Raw genomic sequence first — 21,937 nt, forward strand, 5'->3', positions numbered from 1 at the left:
CCAAGCTGACATCTGCATTTGCTACTTTTGTCGATGCTGACAGGAAAACTTTTTTGCCTCAACCCACAAAACTTCCCACAAGAGAACAGACTGTCTGTTCAGCTGATGCTTCTTCTTGTGCCCATTACCAAATAAAAAATGCATTTTTGTTTTAAAACAAAAAAAAATTCATTGACTTAAAATCTACACTCAGCCTGGGAGCAGAACGTGGAAAATCAACACCAGTGATATTTCACAAAGACACCTCACAAAAGAGAGATATTTCTGGAGAGCAGCTTTCTATTTGTGAAAGACTCTTCCAAGTACATATTAACACTGGAAATTTGCCATTCCCTCTGGAGGAATCGGAACACACATTGATTACAAACTGCTGTCTCTTTAAGATTACTGCTGTAACACTCTTGTTCAAGAAAGTGTGCAATGACAGTCCGAGGAAATGCATGTCAGTTAGGTTAACATCCAATAGAGGTTAAGGTAATTAGTAACTGGGGGAAAACAAAATCAGCAGAAACTTGGGAAGGGGGCTGAGTTAATCAAGATAACCAAAATATATCTGTAAAATAATAAAAATTCTGGAGTAACTCAGCCAGTTTATCAGCATCTAGAGAGACAAAAACAGAGTAAACATTTCAAGTCCAATAGAACTCTTCTTCAGAAGAAAACTTTCTTCAGTATTTTGTTTTCACTTTTGGTTCAGGTCTCCCGCACTGGCTGTAATTTGCTTTTATTACAGTTTGGTAAAAGGCAGATTGTGTCTCAGCTAATTAAAGGAATACTTTGATGAAGTAAGAGAAAAAGTTGAAGAAGGATAGACAGTAGATGCGGTCCATATGGATCTTAATAAACATCTAAGTGCCACATGAAAGTTACTGAAATTGTGTCTCATGGAATAGGAGGATCGGAGATCACGTGGATAAAACAATTAGCTTCATTAAATGAGGAGTAATCGCGAATGGTTATTTTTCAGACTGGAGGATGGCGTTTTCCCAAAGAACTAGGGCTTTTTTTTGACACATACAGGGAAACATGAAGCAAAATGTACTGGTAGCAAAATTGGAGCAGGGGCAAAGTGGGAGGACAATACAAACAGCCTGTCAATGTCATGTTGCAGGTGAATAGAACAGGCAAAAAAATACAGACGGAATTTAGTAGAGAAGTGTGAGGTGACGTATTTTTGGGGATGGGGTAGGGGAAGGAAGTATAGACATTATGGCAGGAGACAGCAGTCAGCTGGGATCTTGCTCTTCATATATTCTGTTGCTGAGCAGAAACGCAGAGAAAATATGGAGAACTTTTATAAAGCACTCACCAGTTCACAATAGAGAACCGTCTCCAGTTCTGATCGTCATACGTCAGGCAGCTAGTGAGGGTCCTTGAAACGGTACAATGGAAATTTAACAGAATGATTCCATGGATTGGAGATTTTAGCTACATGGTTAGGTTGGAGAAACAAGGGTTGCTGTCCACAGAGTAAAAGCAACTAAGGGGGATTTAGTAGAAGTACTCAAGATTTTAACAGGCTTGGATAAGGTCGACAAGGAAGAACTGCTCCCATTAGCTTATGGAACAAATACTGGTGATAGATTAGCCGATTGCTTTGATGGATACATGGGCATCAAAGAAGTGAAAGCAGACTTGGATGAGACTCCAGAAATCCATTAGTCTATTCAAATAGCTGAGCACCAGGGAAAGCATTGCTTGAGAGTTTTAGATCACTTCTATCAACATGCTACATGGGGTTTGGGGAGTTTCTAGTGCTTGCTGTTTCTGCTATTGTTCCTGTAAAGGATTTGGATGATTGACACTTTATTGTCTTGAAGTAAAAAAGGACTTCCTTTTAAAGAAAGTGAAAAATAGGAATGAAAAGCTATTTGTTTACATTATAGCAACACATTCTACATCCATGTCATTGCCTGAAATGGAGAACATTTGAGAGGTGTGTGGAAGTGCGCAGTAGCATTGAGGGAGGAAGGATTGAGAAGGACCTTTTGAACTTATCAATTGAACAGCTCCGCACGCAGCAGCTCTAAGATGAAAAACTGGTCCAACTCCTGAAAACCGTGGAGGAGTTAGGCATGCCTATATCCACAATGAAGCTGGTGAGATAGGAGGATGAGATGAGCTTGTGAATATAATGATCTGTTTTAAATATACTTTAATTTGATGTATACACTCCTAAACCTGGGTAACACAAGTAATAACAAGAAACTTAGCTCCAACATTTAAAATGTTGCAATGAAATTATAACATTTTTGCTCAACCTTAAAGCTCCTGGTCTAATCTTTCTCCTAACTTCACCTTATTTCCACCTTGACACTTCAGACCAGTTTTGTTGCTCGGTCCTGTTTATTTTGGCAGTGATTGAAATGGAATGCTAAACATAATGCAAAAGCAAATCACTGAGCAATTAAATAGTTCCTCATGACCCTCTCAAACACTTGATGTGCTTCAGATCAAAAAATCACTTTCAAAAGAAAATGCAGCAAACGTGGAGGCTATATTCAGCACAGTAAGATCACAAATGCAGTCAGGCAGATGACCTTGCTCTTGGAGAAGGTTGCTTGACGCAGAATTGCTGGTCAGGATTCCAGGAACTATTGCAGTTGCTTTTCAAATCAAACTGGTATAGAGTCAGGTCGACCCAAGTCTTACTGTGAAGCATCAGAACAAAAATGGCCAAACTAATCAGGTTAATGTGGTTCAACGTCACTGGTACACCAATTTACAGGCCATCTGTATCACAACAGCAAGCTCCTCACTTCCAGACCTTGGAATCAGACAGAACAGGGAGGGACTCTTGCCATCTCACAATATAGCACTTGCTTACTGGAAGGCCACTTTAAGAATATAGCTGCTGTTACAATTTCTTAAGACTTCCACTTTACACTGTTTTAACTCTTGCAGCAATATAACTTGATTTGGCAATGTTCCCCTCTCCATTAATAGCATGACCACAGGTTGAAGAAGTCTGCCCGGTGTATATGTGGTAGAAAGTGTCAAGATGGGAACGTGGCTCAATTCTTTAAGTGCAGCTCAAACATACAAACTTCAGACTCGAGGCACTGGAAGCTCCACCACTCGAATTGTATGAGCTCTTGCCCTTCGAATGAGATAGGATTCCTGGCTCTTATCATCAAGTTATGCCTTTAACTTGTGTTCAGCAGTTTCTCAATCCCTACCATTTCACTGTAGAGGCTCAACTTTTCATGGGTGAACTAAGGCAAAAAAACCCAGATTTACCAAGATGAATGTGCAGCTTGTAAACCAAGGGCCGGCTGCAAGAGTGTCTGCAGATATCAAATATATGTACATTATTAAACATCATTTTGATTTTCATGGACATGTATTCTGTCCTGGCTGTGTCTTACTATTCCATTAATCTTGGGAAGAAAACCAAAGTTGGTTAATTGTTGGCACAGAGCCCATCAACTCCTGGCACCATTGCAATCTGATCCTAATTTTCAAAAAAGATTGAAGCCACTGAGCCAAAATGGTTAACACACTCACTGAAGTCTGCAAAGAATAAGCTCACTGTTTAACGACTGCATCTGCTGGGACCAATCTGTGCAGCTGAAATTACCACTTTAAAGGGGCTGTTTAATGAATATGAGGCTTTTGTTTTCAATAAATAGTTGCATGCTCAAAAAGTCAAAAGTGTTTTAGAAAAAACTTAAAATCCTCAAACTACTTTAACTATTATTCAATATTACTGACATTGGTAAATTATTTTAAACTAACAGCAAAAAGAGAGGAGCGCAACTAGCATAAGGAACGCACTGCAGGCCATGTGCTAACTTGCCTTTGTCAGAGAACACAATCGAGATATGAGAAAATTACAAGGATTGGCAGTGGTGGGGCAGGGGGAGAGAGGGGGAAGAGAGAAAGAGATGGTGGCAGGGGAATGGTGAGAATGAGAGAGTGAGAGCGAGGAAGACAGTGAGTGAGAGTTCAAGCAGAACCTATGCACCCATAGGATGACAGATACGTAGTAAGTTACCACGTAAGGGGACTGAAACCATCTGTATAAATAGGATTTGAATGATTGACACTTTATTGTCTTGAAGTAAAAAAGGACTTCCTTTTAAAGAAAGTGAAAAATAGGAACGAACAGCTATTTGTTTACATTATAGCAACATATTCTACATCCATGTCATTGCCTGAAATGGGGAACATTTGAGAAGTGTGTGGAAGTGCGCAGTAGGTCTTTTCAGACACTCAGTGTAAAGGTGGTGTTCAAATCAAATTTATGGCTTATTGACTTTGCCCCATCTTTAAAACTTATTATTCCAGTATATAACATACAGTCAAGTCAAGAGCAAATCACCAAAGTATCTAACAAACTCCGTGTGAATGCATTAGCTCAAACTTTCAACACATTAACTTGCATCTCTACATACAAATTTTACTCAACACATTATTTTCCAGGCAACATGGTGAAATTTGCATCTCACTATCCAGACACATTATCTCATATTCATTATATTCAACCTCAGACATGTTAATATCCTTCTGCATTATCCTGATACTTTGTCCATTTAAGATGTGTAGCTATGTGCTGCACTCCCATTGCCAGGCCCAGTCTGCAGGTTAGCCACTACATAACCATCATTCACCCATGTTTAACAGTCCATTTAGCTCAATCAGTTGTGAATTAGCCTGCACATAAGTAGGGTGTGAACAGAACATATATGTGAAATTTAAGGATAAGGTACAGGTTAGCCTGTGTTATGGGGAATGTAATGTATGTGGGTGATGCCCACATCAATCAGACCTGAGCCAGTATATTGCTTTACAAGGGTTACCATTTATCCAACAATATGAGGACCCAGCTATCAAAGTACTTACCACTGAGACCCCTGAAGGTTTACTGGTCATCTCACTCCCCCCATGTGTAATTTACAGAACTCTGTTCTCAATGCTAACATAATCCAGATACTACTGCCAATGCTGGAAGTCTTAAACATAACAGAAGTAGTTGGGGAAACTCAGCAGGTCTGGCAGCATCTGTGGAGAGAGAAACTGAGTTAACGTTGAATCCAATATGGAAGCTGAAAAAAGTCACATCAGATTTGAACCATTAACTTTGTTTCCGTCTCCATGGATACTGCCAGACCTGCTTAGTTCTTCCAGCACTTTCTGTTCTATTTTAGATCTCCAGCATCAGTAGTATGTGGTTTTTATTCCAAAATGAACTGTTTCTTGAATTTCAGTTTGTAAACATGCCTGAGAGCAAGAAAGAGTTGCAGCTGAAATGAAGCTATTGTTAATAAACCTGGCGATTCTCCAAGATTAATTTTTCTATTTATTTTTGTATGAGGATTCCTTTCTTTTGGCTCCACGACCCAATTAAGCACACAACCTGAAGCCATGGAAGCACATGAAAAGTCTAAATCGATGCTCGCATTCATATTTAGGATAAATCATTAAAATCAAGACAGCTAATGAGGCCATAGAAAAGCACCAAGAACAGACTTTCCCAAATGTTCAAACCCAGATAAAAATCAGACAACATAAGATGGGACAATTTGAAAGTGGGCAGTTCCAATTTTGCAGGCCACAGACTGGAAACATGCAACTTAAAACCATATACTTTCCATAAAGTCTGTTTAAATTCCTGTATTTGTTCATGAACACAAATGCCTGTTTGAAGAGCATTCAAATTCTACTGAGTGTACTACAGTTAGCCGTTGATGGACTTTGAACACATGAAACACTCCTGAAAACAGGCAGCTGGCCTTGAACACATTGGTCAAAACGTGCATTTATTTAAATACTAGCCTCCAGCATTTCAGCACAGCAAGATTCACTGACCGAATGTTCCAGTTTCAATACACTATTAACAGTTTAGAATTCTTACCATTGACTTTCAGTCCCTGATTCATGGATCGAATCAGAGGCATTCTTCAGGTACCGAGTCAGTCACTGAATTATGTCCATGAAGTGAACAAATGAAACACAAAGCAGAGCAAACACTAACCCATGGGGTGCCCCTGACCTTTGCTAAGCAATTTCTCAATAATAACGCATCTGCAAAATCACAGCCTGGAATATGGAACTCTCAAGCCCTGTCTCAGCAGCGAAGGAAAGAAATTAATTCCCCAGCTGATTGAAGCACGTTGGCCCAGGCTACTCATTAAATGGGCACAAGAAGCTATCCTTATGCAAAGGCTGCTCCCTCCTCAGCCTGGATAACTCAGGCAATCAACAAGATAATACCACCAGAAACCAAGCCAGAAGTATTCGTTGCAGCATTTTACCCCGGTTAGACACTGACTCTTTCAATTCACATTTCAACCACATTCAACATGAGGGGTCTACAACTAACATCAGATACGACTTGACTGCAGCTCCAGACCTTGCTCGATCTGACCCTATCGAACAAAAAGTTTGTTTCAATTCCCACCATTTATCGACATTACACTTGGTGAAAATGGGAGGAATCATGGCATAGCGGTACTGTTTCCAACTCTGGGCTAGAAGCCCCAGGTTCAAGTCCCATGCCATGACTTATTGACCACATATGGTGTGTTAATAACGTGGTCAGCCAGACTGATCAGCCTGCAATTCCTTCCAATATGCCTGATACTAGGTGTTAAAGAGTCTAGTCAGCTATCCTGCAGAAGGCAATGACTAACCACTGCAGTAGTTTGGCCTTGAGTGTCAGCCAATTTAATGGAAGCCCATGGGCTCAATCAGAAACAGGGAATGGGAGACAAGGCATACAAGCAGGACCCTGTGAAAGGGGATCATCAAAATGTTGCTGCAATGTATCTCCATAGCAATACGACTCTTATGATACTGTATTGTCAACCTCCATCTCCAGCATATGTTGTGGCCAAATATTCTGGTCTCTGGACTGAAAGCAAGAGACAGCCCAAATCAAAATAAATCACGTATAAATGCCTTTTAACTTATCCTGGCTATTTGCTAGAACTGAATCTGACACATTGAGTGACCACATCCCAACTTCACCGAGATGGCTGAATGTTTGTGGGTATCCTATTTCCGAGTCAGTGTCAAGGTTCCCTACTACTGACCACAAAAGCTGCCCTCAACGGTTTCTCGATTACATTGCTTACTTAGTCCTACCTCACCTAGAGAACAAAGTTACAGAATGACTAAAGTACAGGAGGAGACCTGCAACGCATGTGTCAGTTGCCCACACTTAGCTACTCCTCACCCTACCACCCTTCCATTGTCATAATACTGAAGTCAAGAACTGTGGATGCTGGGACACTAACACAAAAACAAAAATTGCTGGAGAAACTCAGCAGCTGTTGTGGAGAGAAAGAATGTTTCAGCTCCAGTGACCCTTCTTCATAACCTAATTCAGGATTCTGAAGAAAAGTCACTGTACCCAAAACTGATGCTGCTTTCTCTCCTCAGATGCAGCCAGATCTGTTGAGTTTCTCCAGCTCTTTTGATGCCCTTCTCTTTCAATAATGATCTGTTTCCCTTTTGAAAGCCACAATTGCTTGGTTCTACCACCTAGATTCTAACCACTCAGTGGGTGAATGGGCTTTACCTCCTATCACCTCTCGTTGTTTTGCCAATCACTCTAAATCAGTGTCCTTTAATACCCTCAATCCTTCAGTCAACAGGAACAGGGGTCTCTTGACATCTACTCAGCTCACACCCTGACGGTTTCAAATTTCATTATGAAAGGAAGAGTCCAACATTGCAAGTCAAGGTGAATAAAAAACACAAATGGTCTCGATTTAAAGGTCATAACCATGATGTTTGCAATCATCAGCCTATGAAATTCATCCAAATAGTTGTTGGATGCAAAATTGAGGAGATAAAATGCTGATTAGTGAAACGCCCATTGGCTTGATAAAAGAAACTTATTATGAATCTCAATTACTTGCAGTATTGCTGATTTGCATACGATTGCTTTCAGTTTTTACTTGTCTTATTTGGCTGAGTCTAACCCTTCTATTAATTTTGTAAAACTGGAAGTTTTGCTTCTGACTCAGCCAAAGGAGTCTTCCTGTGAAGCTGTTAGCTAACAATGCAAAGATATCTTATGCTAAAATGTATTGTGCGATCAAGTTGCAAAAATGCACCAAGTATTCCCCTTGTTCAAAAATGAGAAATTTAGAGGTTTCCTTTAAATCCACTTCAGTTGATACAATGGGCTATAACTGCCGTTAATGAGCAGAAACATCAGTTGAATATGACTTGCCTGATCATTTTTAGGTGTTCATACAGCTTGCTGACCAACTCAGATTCACACTATGTCCCCTGATAAAACATGTTTGGAACATTTAACAAGGATCCATGTGAATTATTGCACACCATGCTCTGTGTTTTATTTCACAGATACATCTAGAACTTCATGTAAATTATTGCTTTTCGATTTTTGTAAATGGATGTGAAGCTCAGAGATATCAGCCTGTTGTAATTTGTCAAGGTATTTACATTGCAAAACTTGGGCATCTTACTCCTAGAATTGGTGACGTGTTGAGCATTTCAGATCTTGATTATGCAGTGCACCACTTCAGATTTACTGTTGCTTTCCTTTTTCGTTTATGGATATAAGTGAGCTGTAGAAGTTCATTTGCTGAGCAGGTGTTACCTTTCAGCTTCGGAAGAGTCTGTAGCTGTACCAGCTAGGGGGTGTCTCAACTTCTGTGTTCAATCCACAAGAAGTTCTATTTTTCACCCTGACGGTTTTGCTGTCTGATTCATTTGAATGTGACAAGAGAGTAGAGAAAAATAAGATTTATACTTGACATTCATATGGGCTTCAGCGAAGTGTTTGGCAAGGTTCCACATGGTAGACTGGTTAGTAAGGTTAAATCACCCTCGATCTCAGCGAGCCAGCCAACTGGATACAAAATTGGTTTGAGGGTAGGAGACAGATGGTCATGGTAGAGGGTTTCTTTTGGACTGAAGGCCTGTGACCAGCAGTGTGCCACAGGGACTGGTGCTGGATCTACTGCTTTTATCATTGATAGAAATGATTTGTCTGTCAGAGAGGGTGCACGTGTGCCTGTGTGTGTGTGTGTGTGTGTGTGCCTGTGTGTGTGTGTGTGTGTGTGTGTGTGTCTGTCTGTCTGTCTTGGAGGGCAATTGTCAAGGAACCCTACAATTTTTGCAAATATAGAGCATAGTCAAGCGCAGTTCTCTATCGATGAGGTAGACCAAATGCCTATGTTTGGGGAGAGAGCTACACTGAGAACCAGATCCTTGATTTGCTGCTTTTTCTTCAGATGAAATGGTATTGTGCCTTCACGCCACTGCAAAACGAAACCCGTGTATAAAGTTATTGGGACTGATGAGCTTCAGTTATCCATTGCTGGAATCACGCTTTGTTTCCCTGCCAAGTTTAGGCCGGATGCTCTCTCCTATGAGGAAGGGTGTTGCTATGACTTTGAAATTAAAAAGATGACACGGTCAATTGAGAGGAGGGGCATTGGCTGCAGTGGAAGGTCCCTGTGGGAATACTCACACCCACTGACAGGAGACACGCTCAGAGTGTATGAGAACCTTTCATTCAAACACCTCTATGATCAGCCAGCACCACGTTTCCATTTAGACCTTTAATTACAGATATGCAGCATTACGAGCCAGAACGTGTCAAATATAAATGCAGCAGGGTGCGGACCATATTCATTACCACTTATATTCTGTACCTCTCTTTCCTGCACTGAGTTATCATTCTAGATATGAACTATAATAGCAGCTCTTCGTCTCACTGCTAACTACTCTGTGAAGGTGAAATCTATTTCCCTCACGCAAGCAACAAACCCCTTCATTTAAACAGCATCTGTCAGGTAGTAAAATGTCCCGAAGGTGTTTCACTTTGCAACAAAATACAACTCTGCACCACACAGAGACATGGTGGCTATGATCAAAATGGCAGAGAGAGGAGGGGGAATAAGAGAGGAAAGAGAGTAAAAGGGGAGAGAGAGTGAAAGGAGAGAGACGGAGAGAAATTGGAAGAGAGGGGCAGAGGCAGAGAGATATAGAGAGAGAGAGAGAGAGTGAGAATGAGAGTGCAAGAGCAGAGACACACAGAGAAGCCGAGACAGAGAGAAACCGACAGATAGAGAAATGCAGGGTGTGGGAGGAGAGACGCAGAGGAGAGGGGTGGAGACATGGGGGGGGGGGGGGGGGGGGAGAGAAGAAGAGAGGGAGGGAGAGACGCGGGGGGGCAGCGACACATGGGTGGAGAGATGCAGAGAGGGGTGGAGAGACGTAGGGGGAGACATGAAAAGGGGCAAGAGAGATGCGGGGATGGAGGCATGCAGAGAGGGGAGAGAGCTGCAGAGAGGGGGGAGAGACACAACGAAACTGAGAGACAGAGAGAGAAGCACAGAGACAGAGAGGGACAGAGAGGCACAGAGACAGAGAGCGAGAGCGAGAGCGAGACAGACAGAGAGAGAGAGACAGAGAGAGAGAGAGAGACAGACAGACAGAAAGAGAGACACAGAGAGAGAGAGAGAGACAGAGAAACAGACAGACAGACAGAGAGAGAGAGAGAGACAGACAGACAGAAAGACAGACAGAGAGAGAGAGAAAGAGAAATGCAGACAGAAAGGGAGAGGCAGACAGAGAGAGAGTCAGAGAGAGAGACAGAGACAGAGAGAGAGAGACAGAAAGAGAGACGCAGACAGAAAGGGAGAGACAGGGAGAGGCAGACAGAGAGAGAGAGAGGCAGACAAGGACAGGCAGACAAAGACAGACATGTAAGGACGGAATATTACAGTTTTGAGCCCAGGCAGGTGATTGATAAAAATAAAGGATGTTCAACAAGTCAGAAACAGATACATGTAAGCACTGAAAAGCATTTTTATTTGTCTTACATAAAATTAATTCCAAAGAGAACCTTAAAATCAGAGATGATTAACATATACAGCACTGTAGTGCATTAACCATAAAAACAGTAGAGGAGAAAGGAACCTTCTGCCTACCTTCATAAGCAGGTCAGCAGCTTCCGAGCTCTCATCACTAACTGCTCCATCTGAATGGCACAAAGGATCCCCAGTCACAGGCATTGAGGAGGTACACTCAACCACCAACTGCTGCTCAGACAACTGACCATACTCTGAAGAATAGAAAATACCAGACATTACAATTGGTCTCCACGTTTCTCAGTTTGAATTGAGAAGCAAATAAACATTCAGGATTTCACCATCACAACTCTCAGATTTTCAGGAAAATCTCTAAACTCTGGGCATGGCAAAATCTTCCCAGACTGTTCTAATGAAGTGGGAAACCCTGGTGGGTGGAATAATGGAAACTGACAAATAATTGAGAAACCCCACATTTTGATCTATGGTATTACAACATGCTCTGACAAACTAAATTAAAACATCAAGAAATGTAACTTCAATTTTCATTTCAAAGTGTCAGTCATGGCTCATCAGTGAACTCACTTACCTCTGAACCACAAGGTTCTGGTCTCAAGCCTCACTCCACAGTTTAAGAACAAAAATCAAGGTTGACGCTCCAATGCATCACTAAGGGAGCACTGCACTGCCACAGTGCTGGCTGTGGATGAGATACTAAGCCTGTCCAGGTAGATTTAAAAGATCAAGAGTATGATGCTGGAAAAGCACAGCAGACCAGGCAGCATCCCAACACCTTCTGCTGCCCTTCAGATGCTGTCTGACCTGCTGTGCTTTTCCAGTACCGCACTCCTGACTCTGATCTCCAGCATTTACAGTTCTCACTTTCTCCTGGATTTAAAAGATCCTGCAGCACTATTCTGAACACGAGTGGAGAGGCTTATCCTAATCTGCTTTGTGATATTTATCCTTCAAACAACATTGAAAACAAAAATTGTCTGGTTCATTTTCATATTTCTGCACGTGGTTTTTTTTCTGCTATATAAATGCAAGTCTTATATTGCACCTTCCACAACTTCAAGAAATAGTGATGTACAGCACAGAAACAGACTCTTTGGCCCAACCCATTCATGTCGACCAGATATCCCAACCCAATCTAGTCCCACCTGCCAGCACCTGGCCCATATCCCCCCAAGTAAAAAGTGAGGTCTGCAGATGCTGGAGATCAGAGCTGAAAATGTGTTGCTGGTTAAAGCACAGCAGGTTAGGCAGCATCCAAGGAACAGGAAATTCGATGTTTCGGGCAGAGCCCATATCCCCCCAAACCATTCCTATTCATATACCCATCCAGATGCCTTTTAAAATGTTGCAATTGTACCAGCATCCACTCAAACCAATTTGGTGTAGTCTCTGTTGCAACGTGGAAAGACAGTTATTTACCGGTTATAAAGACAGATAAGTGACAAAAGGACAAATAATATATTTAATTGATATTGTTCAAAGGATATATATTGATCAGGACATGTGGGAGAACACTGTCTTCTAAGTTGTGCCATTGAATCTTTAAGATCAAGATGGAGCATCTCATTTGGAAGAGAGAGACTAAGAAAAGCACTGGCAGCTGAGGTAATGACCCCTACATTTGGGTTCGCCTGCTAACTATCAATAGATCAATCCAACAGGCTAAGACCAAGGCTCTCGGAGTTGGAACTGCATCAAGGTGGAAGGAATAATTGAGAAAATTAGTCCCGTCAAGAGATAGTGGACTGATCACGCCTGCCATGCATTTGAAAAACTGTTTGGTTGTGGAGAGAAAGGAAGATCTCGGAGGGTGAGATGCGCAGTTTTATTTGGAAATCTTAATGTGGATGGTTTGCACGCTTACAGATTTTTTTTATAAAGCACATTTGATCTGTTTAAATAATCTATTCTGCTGTAACTACCACAGTGGTTTTTTTGGAGAGATGATACGGACAGGAAGCTGAAACAAAAAATGTTAAAATAATGTGATCACTCAGCTGTAATCAATATGGATAGGGCGCTCAGATAGGAGGGGCACCTCTATTCCGACAGTACTACAGACAATAACATAACTACTAACTCGGGCCATAAAAAGGTCACATTGCAAGAGCCACATTCTTCTCACGAGCGTATTTTCCCCCATCAATCCAACTTTGTTCCAAGGATTACCTTTATCTTCGATTAGGAAAAAGTTAGTATTTTCTTAAAATGTATTTTCGATAGGACATGAAAATTAAGAGAAGGTGCACTCAAATACAACCTGTCTCCATACAGCATGCCCAGCAATACATTTTCAATACTCTTGATGTTCACAATGTCAATTCACTGTCAGGCATACAGATCAAGTGGCTGCATATGGTTTATAGTCCCGTGGTTTTCTATGGCTGAAAGGCCTTAGACACTGACCTTTCCTCATTGCGTCTCTGCAGTATGAATTCATATCTCAAGAACAGAAACTTTCCACAGGCAAACAGAAATAACAGCTCCAGTCCAAAAAGTCAGCTTTTCAGAAGAAATTCGGCCCAAGTCTTCACTTACTATCCAGATTTGTTCGCCACGTCCCTTCCTCCAAGCTCCATTGTTGAACTTCAGTGGACTCTCTGAACTGTAATGTCACTGCAGCACTGACAGCACTGTCAAATATTAAACCCAGGGACTGTCTGTCCTAGGTCCTAAAGAACCCACAGCATTATTCAAAGGCAAGTTTCTCCTGGTGGCAGGGCACGGTCTTCCTTCAACTATCAACTTCAAAAAGGCTTTTAAAAATCTCCCTTACAGTCTCTGGCATCATGATGTGAGCAAAACATTGACTGTACTTAAATCAACAATGACCACACTTCATAAAGTAACAGATCACTCATGAATCACACTGGAATATCCTCTGCTGGCTACTTTGTAATTTAGAATTGTCTCTTTATTTCGATATGCTGTTAAGCTTTACCCCCTTCCAATTTAGATCTGGGAGCAGAATAAAAACACATCAAGTGAGCCACCTTTCTGAAACACCTTGCATTGCAAAGCAAAATGGAAAGGATCTGGAACTTCGAATGGAGTCCTTACAGACAGTGACACTGCATACATAGTGCTGCCCAGCCATTTCCCACACCAGCTTTCTCCAATTACTTCACTGACAATCTGCAGCCAAATTCTCGCGAAACAGTACACTTACTACAGTTATGAGAGAAGCTTCGGAAACCCAAGTGACATAAGCACGGAAAAAGCGCCACAAAGGTCTGGCAGTGTTTCCATTTACTTGGATAATACTCTCACTGCCTCAGGGAAGAATACTATCCAGCTGTATATTACAGGAAGTGTGACACTGATTCACAGCTTTTAACTTGACTGAGTACAACTCACAGCCGTACTCTAATTAACAGATTGCCAAGTCCAATTGCTTCTGAATCTCATCGCTGGAATAATATATCCTGGAGGAAGGAAAGGGTCACATTGCATTGAAAATGTATGAGAGCCACAAGAGCGAGGTCGATCACCAAAACAGCTTCAGTACTGAGAGAAAAAAAAGCAGAATAGTGCAGACGCTGGAGATCTGAAATGAAAAAAAGCCTCTGACTCATATCTAGAGAGAGAGAAAAAGAGTTATCATTTTGAGTCCAATGTGACCCTTGTGAATAATATCAACAATTGGCAAATTTGTCTATGGTAGTGAGTCCACAGCTCAAACACTTCAAAACATAAGGTTATAACACTGTACATTCCCAACTAGCCAAAGGTGACCTGCATATTTCAGAAATATAAATAGTAACAACATTCAGAAAAATATCTAAGTATTGGTACAACTGAGCAAAATCTTGACCAAAAACGATTGCTCACTAGAAAATCATTTTTAAGAAACTGCATATTAATACACTAAAAGAATCTTATAATTGTACTTAATTTCTTACTGATTATGATGTTTTTCCCTTACAGATAACTGTTGCCCAAAATTATAGCCCCGAGACATGAGAACGCACAGCATATTCAGGGGTTTCAGAAATAGTGGCTGCAACTACATAAAATAACTGAAGGGCAACTGGAAATAGATTTAAAAAATTCTGTAATGTTATAAAGCATTACAGCTCCTAGAACACATATTGTGTACTTAATGTCAGTTCCAAAGCCAACTTTGTTGGTGGGTGGGAGGTGGTGAAAGACAGAGATAATAGGTTTCTCTCCCTAAAGTATATGGTTCAAAGTGGAAAAATGTAAGTGAGAACAAACGTTTACAGAAGCTGAATAGGGGATGTTCCATTTGCCACCATTTACTGAAGTACGGACTGAAAAGAAACTTTTTCCATAACTTGTGGTACATGATCCAATAATTAAAAAAAGATAAATTTTGGCAAATGTTATTCTTTGAAAGCTGGTACGTAGAGTTAATATTGTTTTCAATACAACCAACCTTCCACAAGACACAGACAGGCAAGAGACACACACAAATAGGCTGACTCTTTCATGGAGTTTTCATTTCCTCAAGGCATCCTGAACCTTACTGAGAAAGGGTGGGTGGTCGGCACAGTCACCCACTTATTTCAGACACTATCCCTGAGCATGCTTCGACTTAAAGTTATCAGCAGTAATTCTTTCACTGTGCAGAGGTGAAAACTAGAGAGGTCCACCAATCGTTTTCAGGCTTTTTTTCCCCTGAAGACGGTTTGTGCAACCAACAGGAAAGGATGGTGGCAAAATGGCTGAGTGGTTAGTACAGCTGCCTCACAACACCAGGGTCCAGAGTTTGATTCCAGCCTTGAGTGACTGTCTGCCCAGAGTTTGCACATTCTCTCCATGTCTATGTAGTTTCCTCTGGGTGCTCCCGTTTCCTCTTGCAGTCCAAAGATGTGCAGGTTAGGCGGATTTGTCATGCTAAGTTGCCCATAGTATCGAGAGATGTAGAAATGCAGGATTATAGGGACAGGAATGGGGGGGGGGGGGGGGGGGGTTAATTTGGATAGGATGCTCTATGGAAGGTCAATGTGGACTTGATGGGCTGAATGGCCTGCTTTCACACTACACGGATTCTATGATTCTCTGACCACTCTTGTTCAGGCTGGGCCACTCCTCTCTTAAAGAGGTTAGATCAGAGTGGTGCTGGAATAACACAGCAGGTCAGGCAGCATCCAAGGAGCAGGAAAATCGACGTTATGGCCAAAAGCCCTTCATTAGGAACTACTCTTCTCTTAAACAACAGCCTGAAGAGTGACCAAACAGAAGTCTTCACATTTTCAATGAAGTGGATAGATACAGAATGTTTCTTCTTGGGAGGGAAGAAGTAATTAATTTAAAAACAGTCACCAACAGCAACTTCAGAAGAAACCTATCTACCCAAAAATAAGAGTGGAATTTGCCGAAGCGATGGAAGTAAATACAGTAGATGTGCCTAACAAAGAATAAAGGATGGTGATAAGAAAGTTAGATGTCAGGAGAACTGATTTGATTTATTTATTGTCATGTGCATTTCTTACAAACAGAGTGAAAAGTGTTGTTTAGCGTCACCACTCTCTGGTGTCATCTTAAAACACAGAAAATGGCCAGCATGGTGGCACAGTGGTTAGCACTACTACCTCATAGTGCCAGGAACCCGGGTTCAATTCCCGCCTCAGGCAACTGATTGTGTGGAGTTTGCACATTCTCCCCGTGTCTGCGTGGGTTTCCTCTAGGTGCTCTGGTTTCCTCCCACAGTCCAAAAATGTGCAGGTTAGGTGAATTGGCCATGTTAAATCACCATAGTGTTAGAGGCAGGGGTAAAACGTAGGGGAATGGGTCTGAGTGGGTTGCGCTTCGGCAGGTCGGTGTGGACTTGTTGGGCCGAAATAAACAAAAGCAAAGAATTGAATAAAACAATAAAGTTCATCTTATAGATTTATCTCATGGTGGGAGGAGGCTGGAGTATATATACCAGCAGTGACTAGTGGAGCTGAATGGCCTGTTTATGTGTTATACATCCTATAACATGGGTGGCAGCCATAGCTTTGTACATTCATGCAAGCCTACAGTGAAACTTTTCATGAAGTGACTTCAGTTTGGACAAATCAAAAAATCAACACAGTAGCAAATTACTCCCAATGCTGAAAATCAGGACTGAAAACAAGAAATGCTGGAGACACTGAATGGGTCAGATGATTTTGCTTTGGGGCTCTTGATCTGCAACATTAACAAAGTTTTTCTCTCTTCATAGAATGCTGTGTGACCTGTTGTCTCCAATATTGTCTGTTTACATTCTGTAGTGCGCACACACAAAGCAACAGGAATTTTAAAAATAAATTCTAGTTGAGTGACCACAGAAGTACACGTTCCACTTAAAGTGAGAGAAAGTTGTTTCAGAAGGGAGCTACACAAGCCCTGGGCATGATGCAAGAAACAAAGCCACATGACAGATTTCTAGAATCAAAAGGACTTTAGTCACTCATTTCATGTTCAAACAAACCAAAAGATAACTTCATACAAAGTTGGCTGTGACTCAGTAATTGCATCCTTAGCTCTGAATTAAAAGATTATAGTTTCAAATCCATGCCAAACACTGCAGTGCAAACGTCTTGCGTGATGCTAAAATGCAGAACCTGCAGGGGTGCTGCACTGATGTGGTGCCATCGCATATGAGACACTGAAACAAAACCCTGTCTGCCACTCTGGCCAATGGCACTATTTTCAGGAGAGTCCACCCTGTGACTTGGCTAATATTTATGACTCAACATAATTTAAAGTAAATCTGTGGCTCTTGTCACTTTATAACTTATGGTTGCTTTCTGTATGCAAATTGCCTGCAGTGTTCCGCACATTACAACAGAAACCATTTTCTAAAAGTACGTCACTGATTGTAAAGTGGTTTGATAGCCATAAATTGAACTTAATTTTTGTGTCTATTTGCCACTACATCAGCATTTACATCAACTCGCCAAGTAGTGCCACAGGAGACAGAATTTCTAATTACTCTCATCCCATTCCAGGTTTAGTTTCTCTGTACAATTTTAGTGAGGAGCAGAAGACAGGAAAGATCTGAATTTAAAGACATGAACAGGAAATACTTTGTTTCGTAGTGCTCAGGGCATGAATGGAATCCTGGTTCAATTAATGGGGGCCAAACTATTTTGAAACAAAGGAGAACCATTTGGATGCTGTGATGGAGAAGTGGAAGTTTTCCTGGGATGGATGACTGGCATTCATTTTGTTGTTTCGATCTCCACCCAGCTTGGGTCTGGCCAATGCAGCACAAACATGTTCATCACTCAGTAATAGCTTGCTTGATGTTCTGGGTTTTCTTGTGGTATAATTATGAATCAGGCAGCTCGAGCGAAAAACTTGTCAAAACAGAAAATGTTTAGTCAGGCTTAAATTGAAAGTTATCTTATCCTATGTGTTTGTGTACACCAGGAAGGGGTGTATAATTTGCAATAAACAGGAATTAAATCACCAGGTGCAACCCTACTAAGAGCTCTAACTGCAGTTGACATAACAACACTTAAACACTGAACCCCATCAAGATTAATTTCTATGTATACACTAAATACAGTCTCTTCAAACTTGTTAATCTTGTTAAAGGAACAGTGTTACTGCAAAACATTGCAACACCAAGGTTGAATACTGCCTGGAAAGAAAAAGGTAGAAAAGAGTTGCATTTATCTGGCACCTGATCTCTGGATGTCGTAGAACACCCTATGGCTTACGTATTAATCCTAAAATATAATTACCATCCATGCTCCCTCTAAGTTGGGTCGCCTACACAACAAATGCCACAGGTTTAATTATTATGGATGTACACACTGCGATAGTTAAATAAGGTTTACTGTTGCTCTAGTTAATGACCAGAGCGGCACGGTGGCACAGCAGTTAGCACTGCTGCCTCACAGCGCCTGTAGACCCGGGTTCAATTCCCGACTCAGGCGACTGACTGTGTGGAGTTTGCACGTTCTCCCCGTGTCTGCGTGGGTTTCCTCCGGGTACTCCGGTTTCCTCCCACAGTCACAAAGATGTGCGGGTCAGGTGAATTGGCCAAGCTAAATTGTCCGTAGTGTTAGGTAAGGGGTAAATGTAAGGGTATGGGTGGGTTGCTCTTCGGCGGGTCGGTGTGGACTTGTTGGGCCTAAGGGCCTGTTTCCATACTGTAAGTCTAATCTAATCTAATCTAAGAACCTGTGGACTCCCTCTGGACAATAAATCAATTGACAAGAGCCAAAAGCTTGATGTGAATAACCAGATGGAATTAACAGCTAAAATTCACTTGTGTTATTTTCTGGAGCCTGAAGCTAAATCAGCAGTTGACTTTCTTGCATCCTGCTCGATCTCCTATCCCTTGTGCTTGCCCCATTCCTCCCTGACATTCACACTCACTGCCTCCTACCCTGAATTCCCTCACTTGTCACTTCCATTGCCTGAACCTCCCACTTGCTCTGACATTCCCACTCACCACCCCTGGTCCCCACTCACTGCTTTCATTTCAGTAAATGCGATCATCACATTGCCATGTCAATGAATTTGAGTGGGTTTATTTCTTCATCATTCTTACGCTCTTAAAAATATAGGTTTTGTTTCTACTGGTAGTGCATATTTGAATGTTACCCTTTTTAGTGGGTGCACACAATGAAGTTGAATCCTCATTGGGTTGGATAAAATTAAAGGGAACATTGTTCCCTGCTGTCATGCACAAAATGTGACAGTGCATAGCGAACTTGCACAAACAGCAACGTGATAATGGTAAGACAACTTGCTCTCTTCAAAATTATGTTGACTGAAGCATGCATATTTGGTTGGAACTACAGAGAACATTTCTGCTCTTATTCAAATTTGGAGAGAGCAGAATGGTCTTTGGTTTAATGTCTCATTTAAAAGATGCACTTCCTCAGTACTCGGTAAAGATAAAGTCACCATAGTCCCAGAGGACTGAAGGGGTGCTTTCTCAGTATAGAGAGATGACTGGAGGTAAATTTAACCAAAGGGTCACCACACCTCAGGCGAGGAACAACGTTGAGAAGACCAGACCTCCATGGCAACCTCAGTCAGTGTGGAATCGAACCCATGCTGTCACTGTGTCAAAAACTAGCCATTCAATCAACTAAGCTAACTGACAAGTTACACCTGACACCCAATCCCCACCAAGTATTACACCAAAATGTCAACCTAGATTTGTGTGCTCACATTTCTGGAGAGGGGCTTGAATCTCCTATCTTCTGATATTAAGTAACAATGGAGGTTTTGCAACATTCAAGACAAATATTATCAAGACTTCAAAAACCTGAATGGATCTTTGTTACCATCCTGTGTACCACAATTTTCCGTCACTTGCCCCCTTTTCTCTAGCGCCACTGTGATCCTATAACTGATGTGATGGCAAGCACAAGAGCAGTCAGCTTCTGACTGGCTAGTATTCATGCCAGGCAGGATCTCTGCACCTCACTCCCAGTCAAGGTGAAGGCCTACTACAAGACCTTCTAACTGTCTGACTGGATGTAATTCAGAGGGTTGTGATTCTCTCCTTGGAGCGGACAGTTCAACTCCCTCATTGGCTCTCCAACCATCTGACGAAACTCATTAGGGAAGGCAGTGGTGTCGTGGTAATGGTAATCTGGACTAACCTTCCAGAGTCCGTTACGTTTTGGAGATATGACTTCAAATGCCCACCAGGGCAGTTGCTGGAATTGGAATTAATTTTTTTTATCGTTGTAAAAACCCATCTGGTTCATGAATGTCCTTTGGGGAAAGAGATTTATCATCTTTACCCGTAAAGGGTTACACCCAGAATGTTGACTTCTCCACCTCCTGATACTCTCTGGCTTTCTGGGTTCTTCCAGCCTCCTGCCTGTCAACTTTAGATTCCAACATCTGCAGTTTTTTTGTCTTTAATCTTTAACCCTTGCGGCCTACATGTGACTCCAGACCCTTAGCAATACGGTTAACTCTCATTTGCCCTCAAATGGCCAAGCAAACCACTCAATTCAAAAGTAATAAAGGATGGGATATGTGCTCATATCCTATACACGAATAGCAAAAGTAAACTACAGCACCTCAACAAGGTACTGCACAGTGTTAACATTTGGCTGGATGAGATTTTGATGTCATGTTACATTGCATCCTCAATTATGCATTTAATTCCTGGCATATGATTTAAACTTTCCAGTTGTGGATGCACAATACAGATCATTAGCAATTATGCCAGCTTTGCACCAATCTCCGATTTTAGAATTGATTGGTATTGATGAACCCTTTATCCACATACGATCCTTATCGCAGTCAGAACAAAACAATTCCAGTCTCATAATCAACAGTAAAGTGGAGAGAGAGGCATCTTATTGAGGCAAAAAGGAACTGCTGCCAGAGGGTGGTTAATCTGCGGAACTCATTCGTATAGAAGGCTCTGGAGACCAAGTCATTGAGTGTATTTAAGATAGAGATGGATAGGTTCTTGATTAGTAAGGGGATCAAAGGTTAAGGGAAGAAGGCAGGAAAATGGGGTTGAGAAACATCAAGCACAATCTAATGGTGGAGCGAACTAGACAGGCTAACTGGCTTAATTCTGCTCCAATATCCTATGGTCTTATGTAGAAAGATAAATGTGCTCCGGTGTCAGATTTTACGATTCAGAATGTTTAAAGAAAAAGCTTTGTTTTATTCATACCTATCTGCTTTTTGAATATTTACTTCATGCTTACTCATCGATTGTCGCTTGCAAAAAAAATACTCCACCCAAAGGAGTTCCTTCATAGAAGGGAGAGGTAGTATCAAGAGGTCACAGGACTCAGTACATAGGGTGGAGCCATTGCACCAAATAGGAAGAAATTTTGATTACTGCAAACAGAAAAGTAGAGTTTACATTGGCAGACCAACACTGTCCTCCTAATATGCAATATGAGACTTTGTCTCATTTAAGAATTACTGAATTCCAACAAAATCTCACTGTTTGAACTGCGGTATCTAGTGAGCCACACAAGGAATACTATTGATTCTGTCTAACGGCGTGTTTGGGTGGGATATCATAACTGAGGCCTTTCCTCTACCATTCAGCAGTATAATACAAACTTAATCTTCCTGACAAAGTCCGAGTGTAACACGGAGGTGCCTCATTTGATATATACGGTCGTATTCTACTTCAATCTGTTAACTGCTGAAGATGTGACATATATTTCTTACTTCTC

General features: G+C 41.5%; 1 protein-coding gene across 8 annotated transcripts in view; it reads right to left on the reverse strand.

Moving 5' to 3' along the window:
- LOC132834379 (A-kinase anchor protein 13-like) overlaps window positions 1-21,937 on the reverse strand; it is a 416,727-nt gene that overhangs the window by 137,452 nt on the left and 257,338 nt on the right. For all 8 annotated transcript variants that reach the window (XM_060853223.1, XM_060853225.1, XM_060853232.1 and 5 more), the window contains one exon: window positions 10,920-11,053. In XM_060853223.1, the coding sequence (XP_060709206.1) occupies window positions 10,920-11,053 (134 nt within the window). The remainder of the gene's footprint in view (window positions 1-10,919; window positions 11,054-21,937) is intronic.

Source organism: Hemiscyllium ocellatum, chromosome 39 (genome assembly GCF_020745735.1).
Source record: "Hemiscyllium ocellatum isolate sHemOce1 chromosome 39, sHemOce1.pat.X.cur, whole genome shotgun sequence".
Lineage (NCBI taxonomy): Eukaryota > Metazoa > Chordata > Chondrichthyes > Orectolobiformes > Hemiscylliidae > Hemiscyllium > Hemiscyllium ocellatum.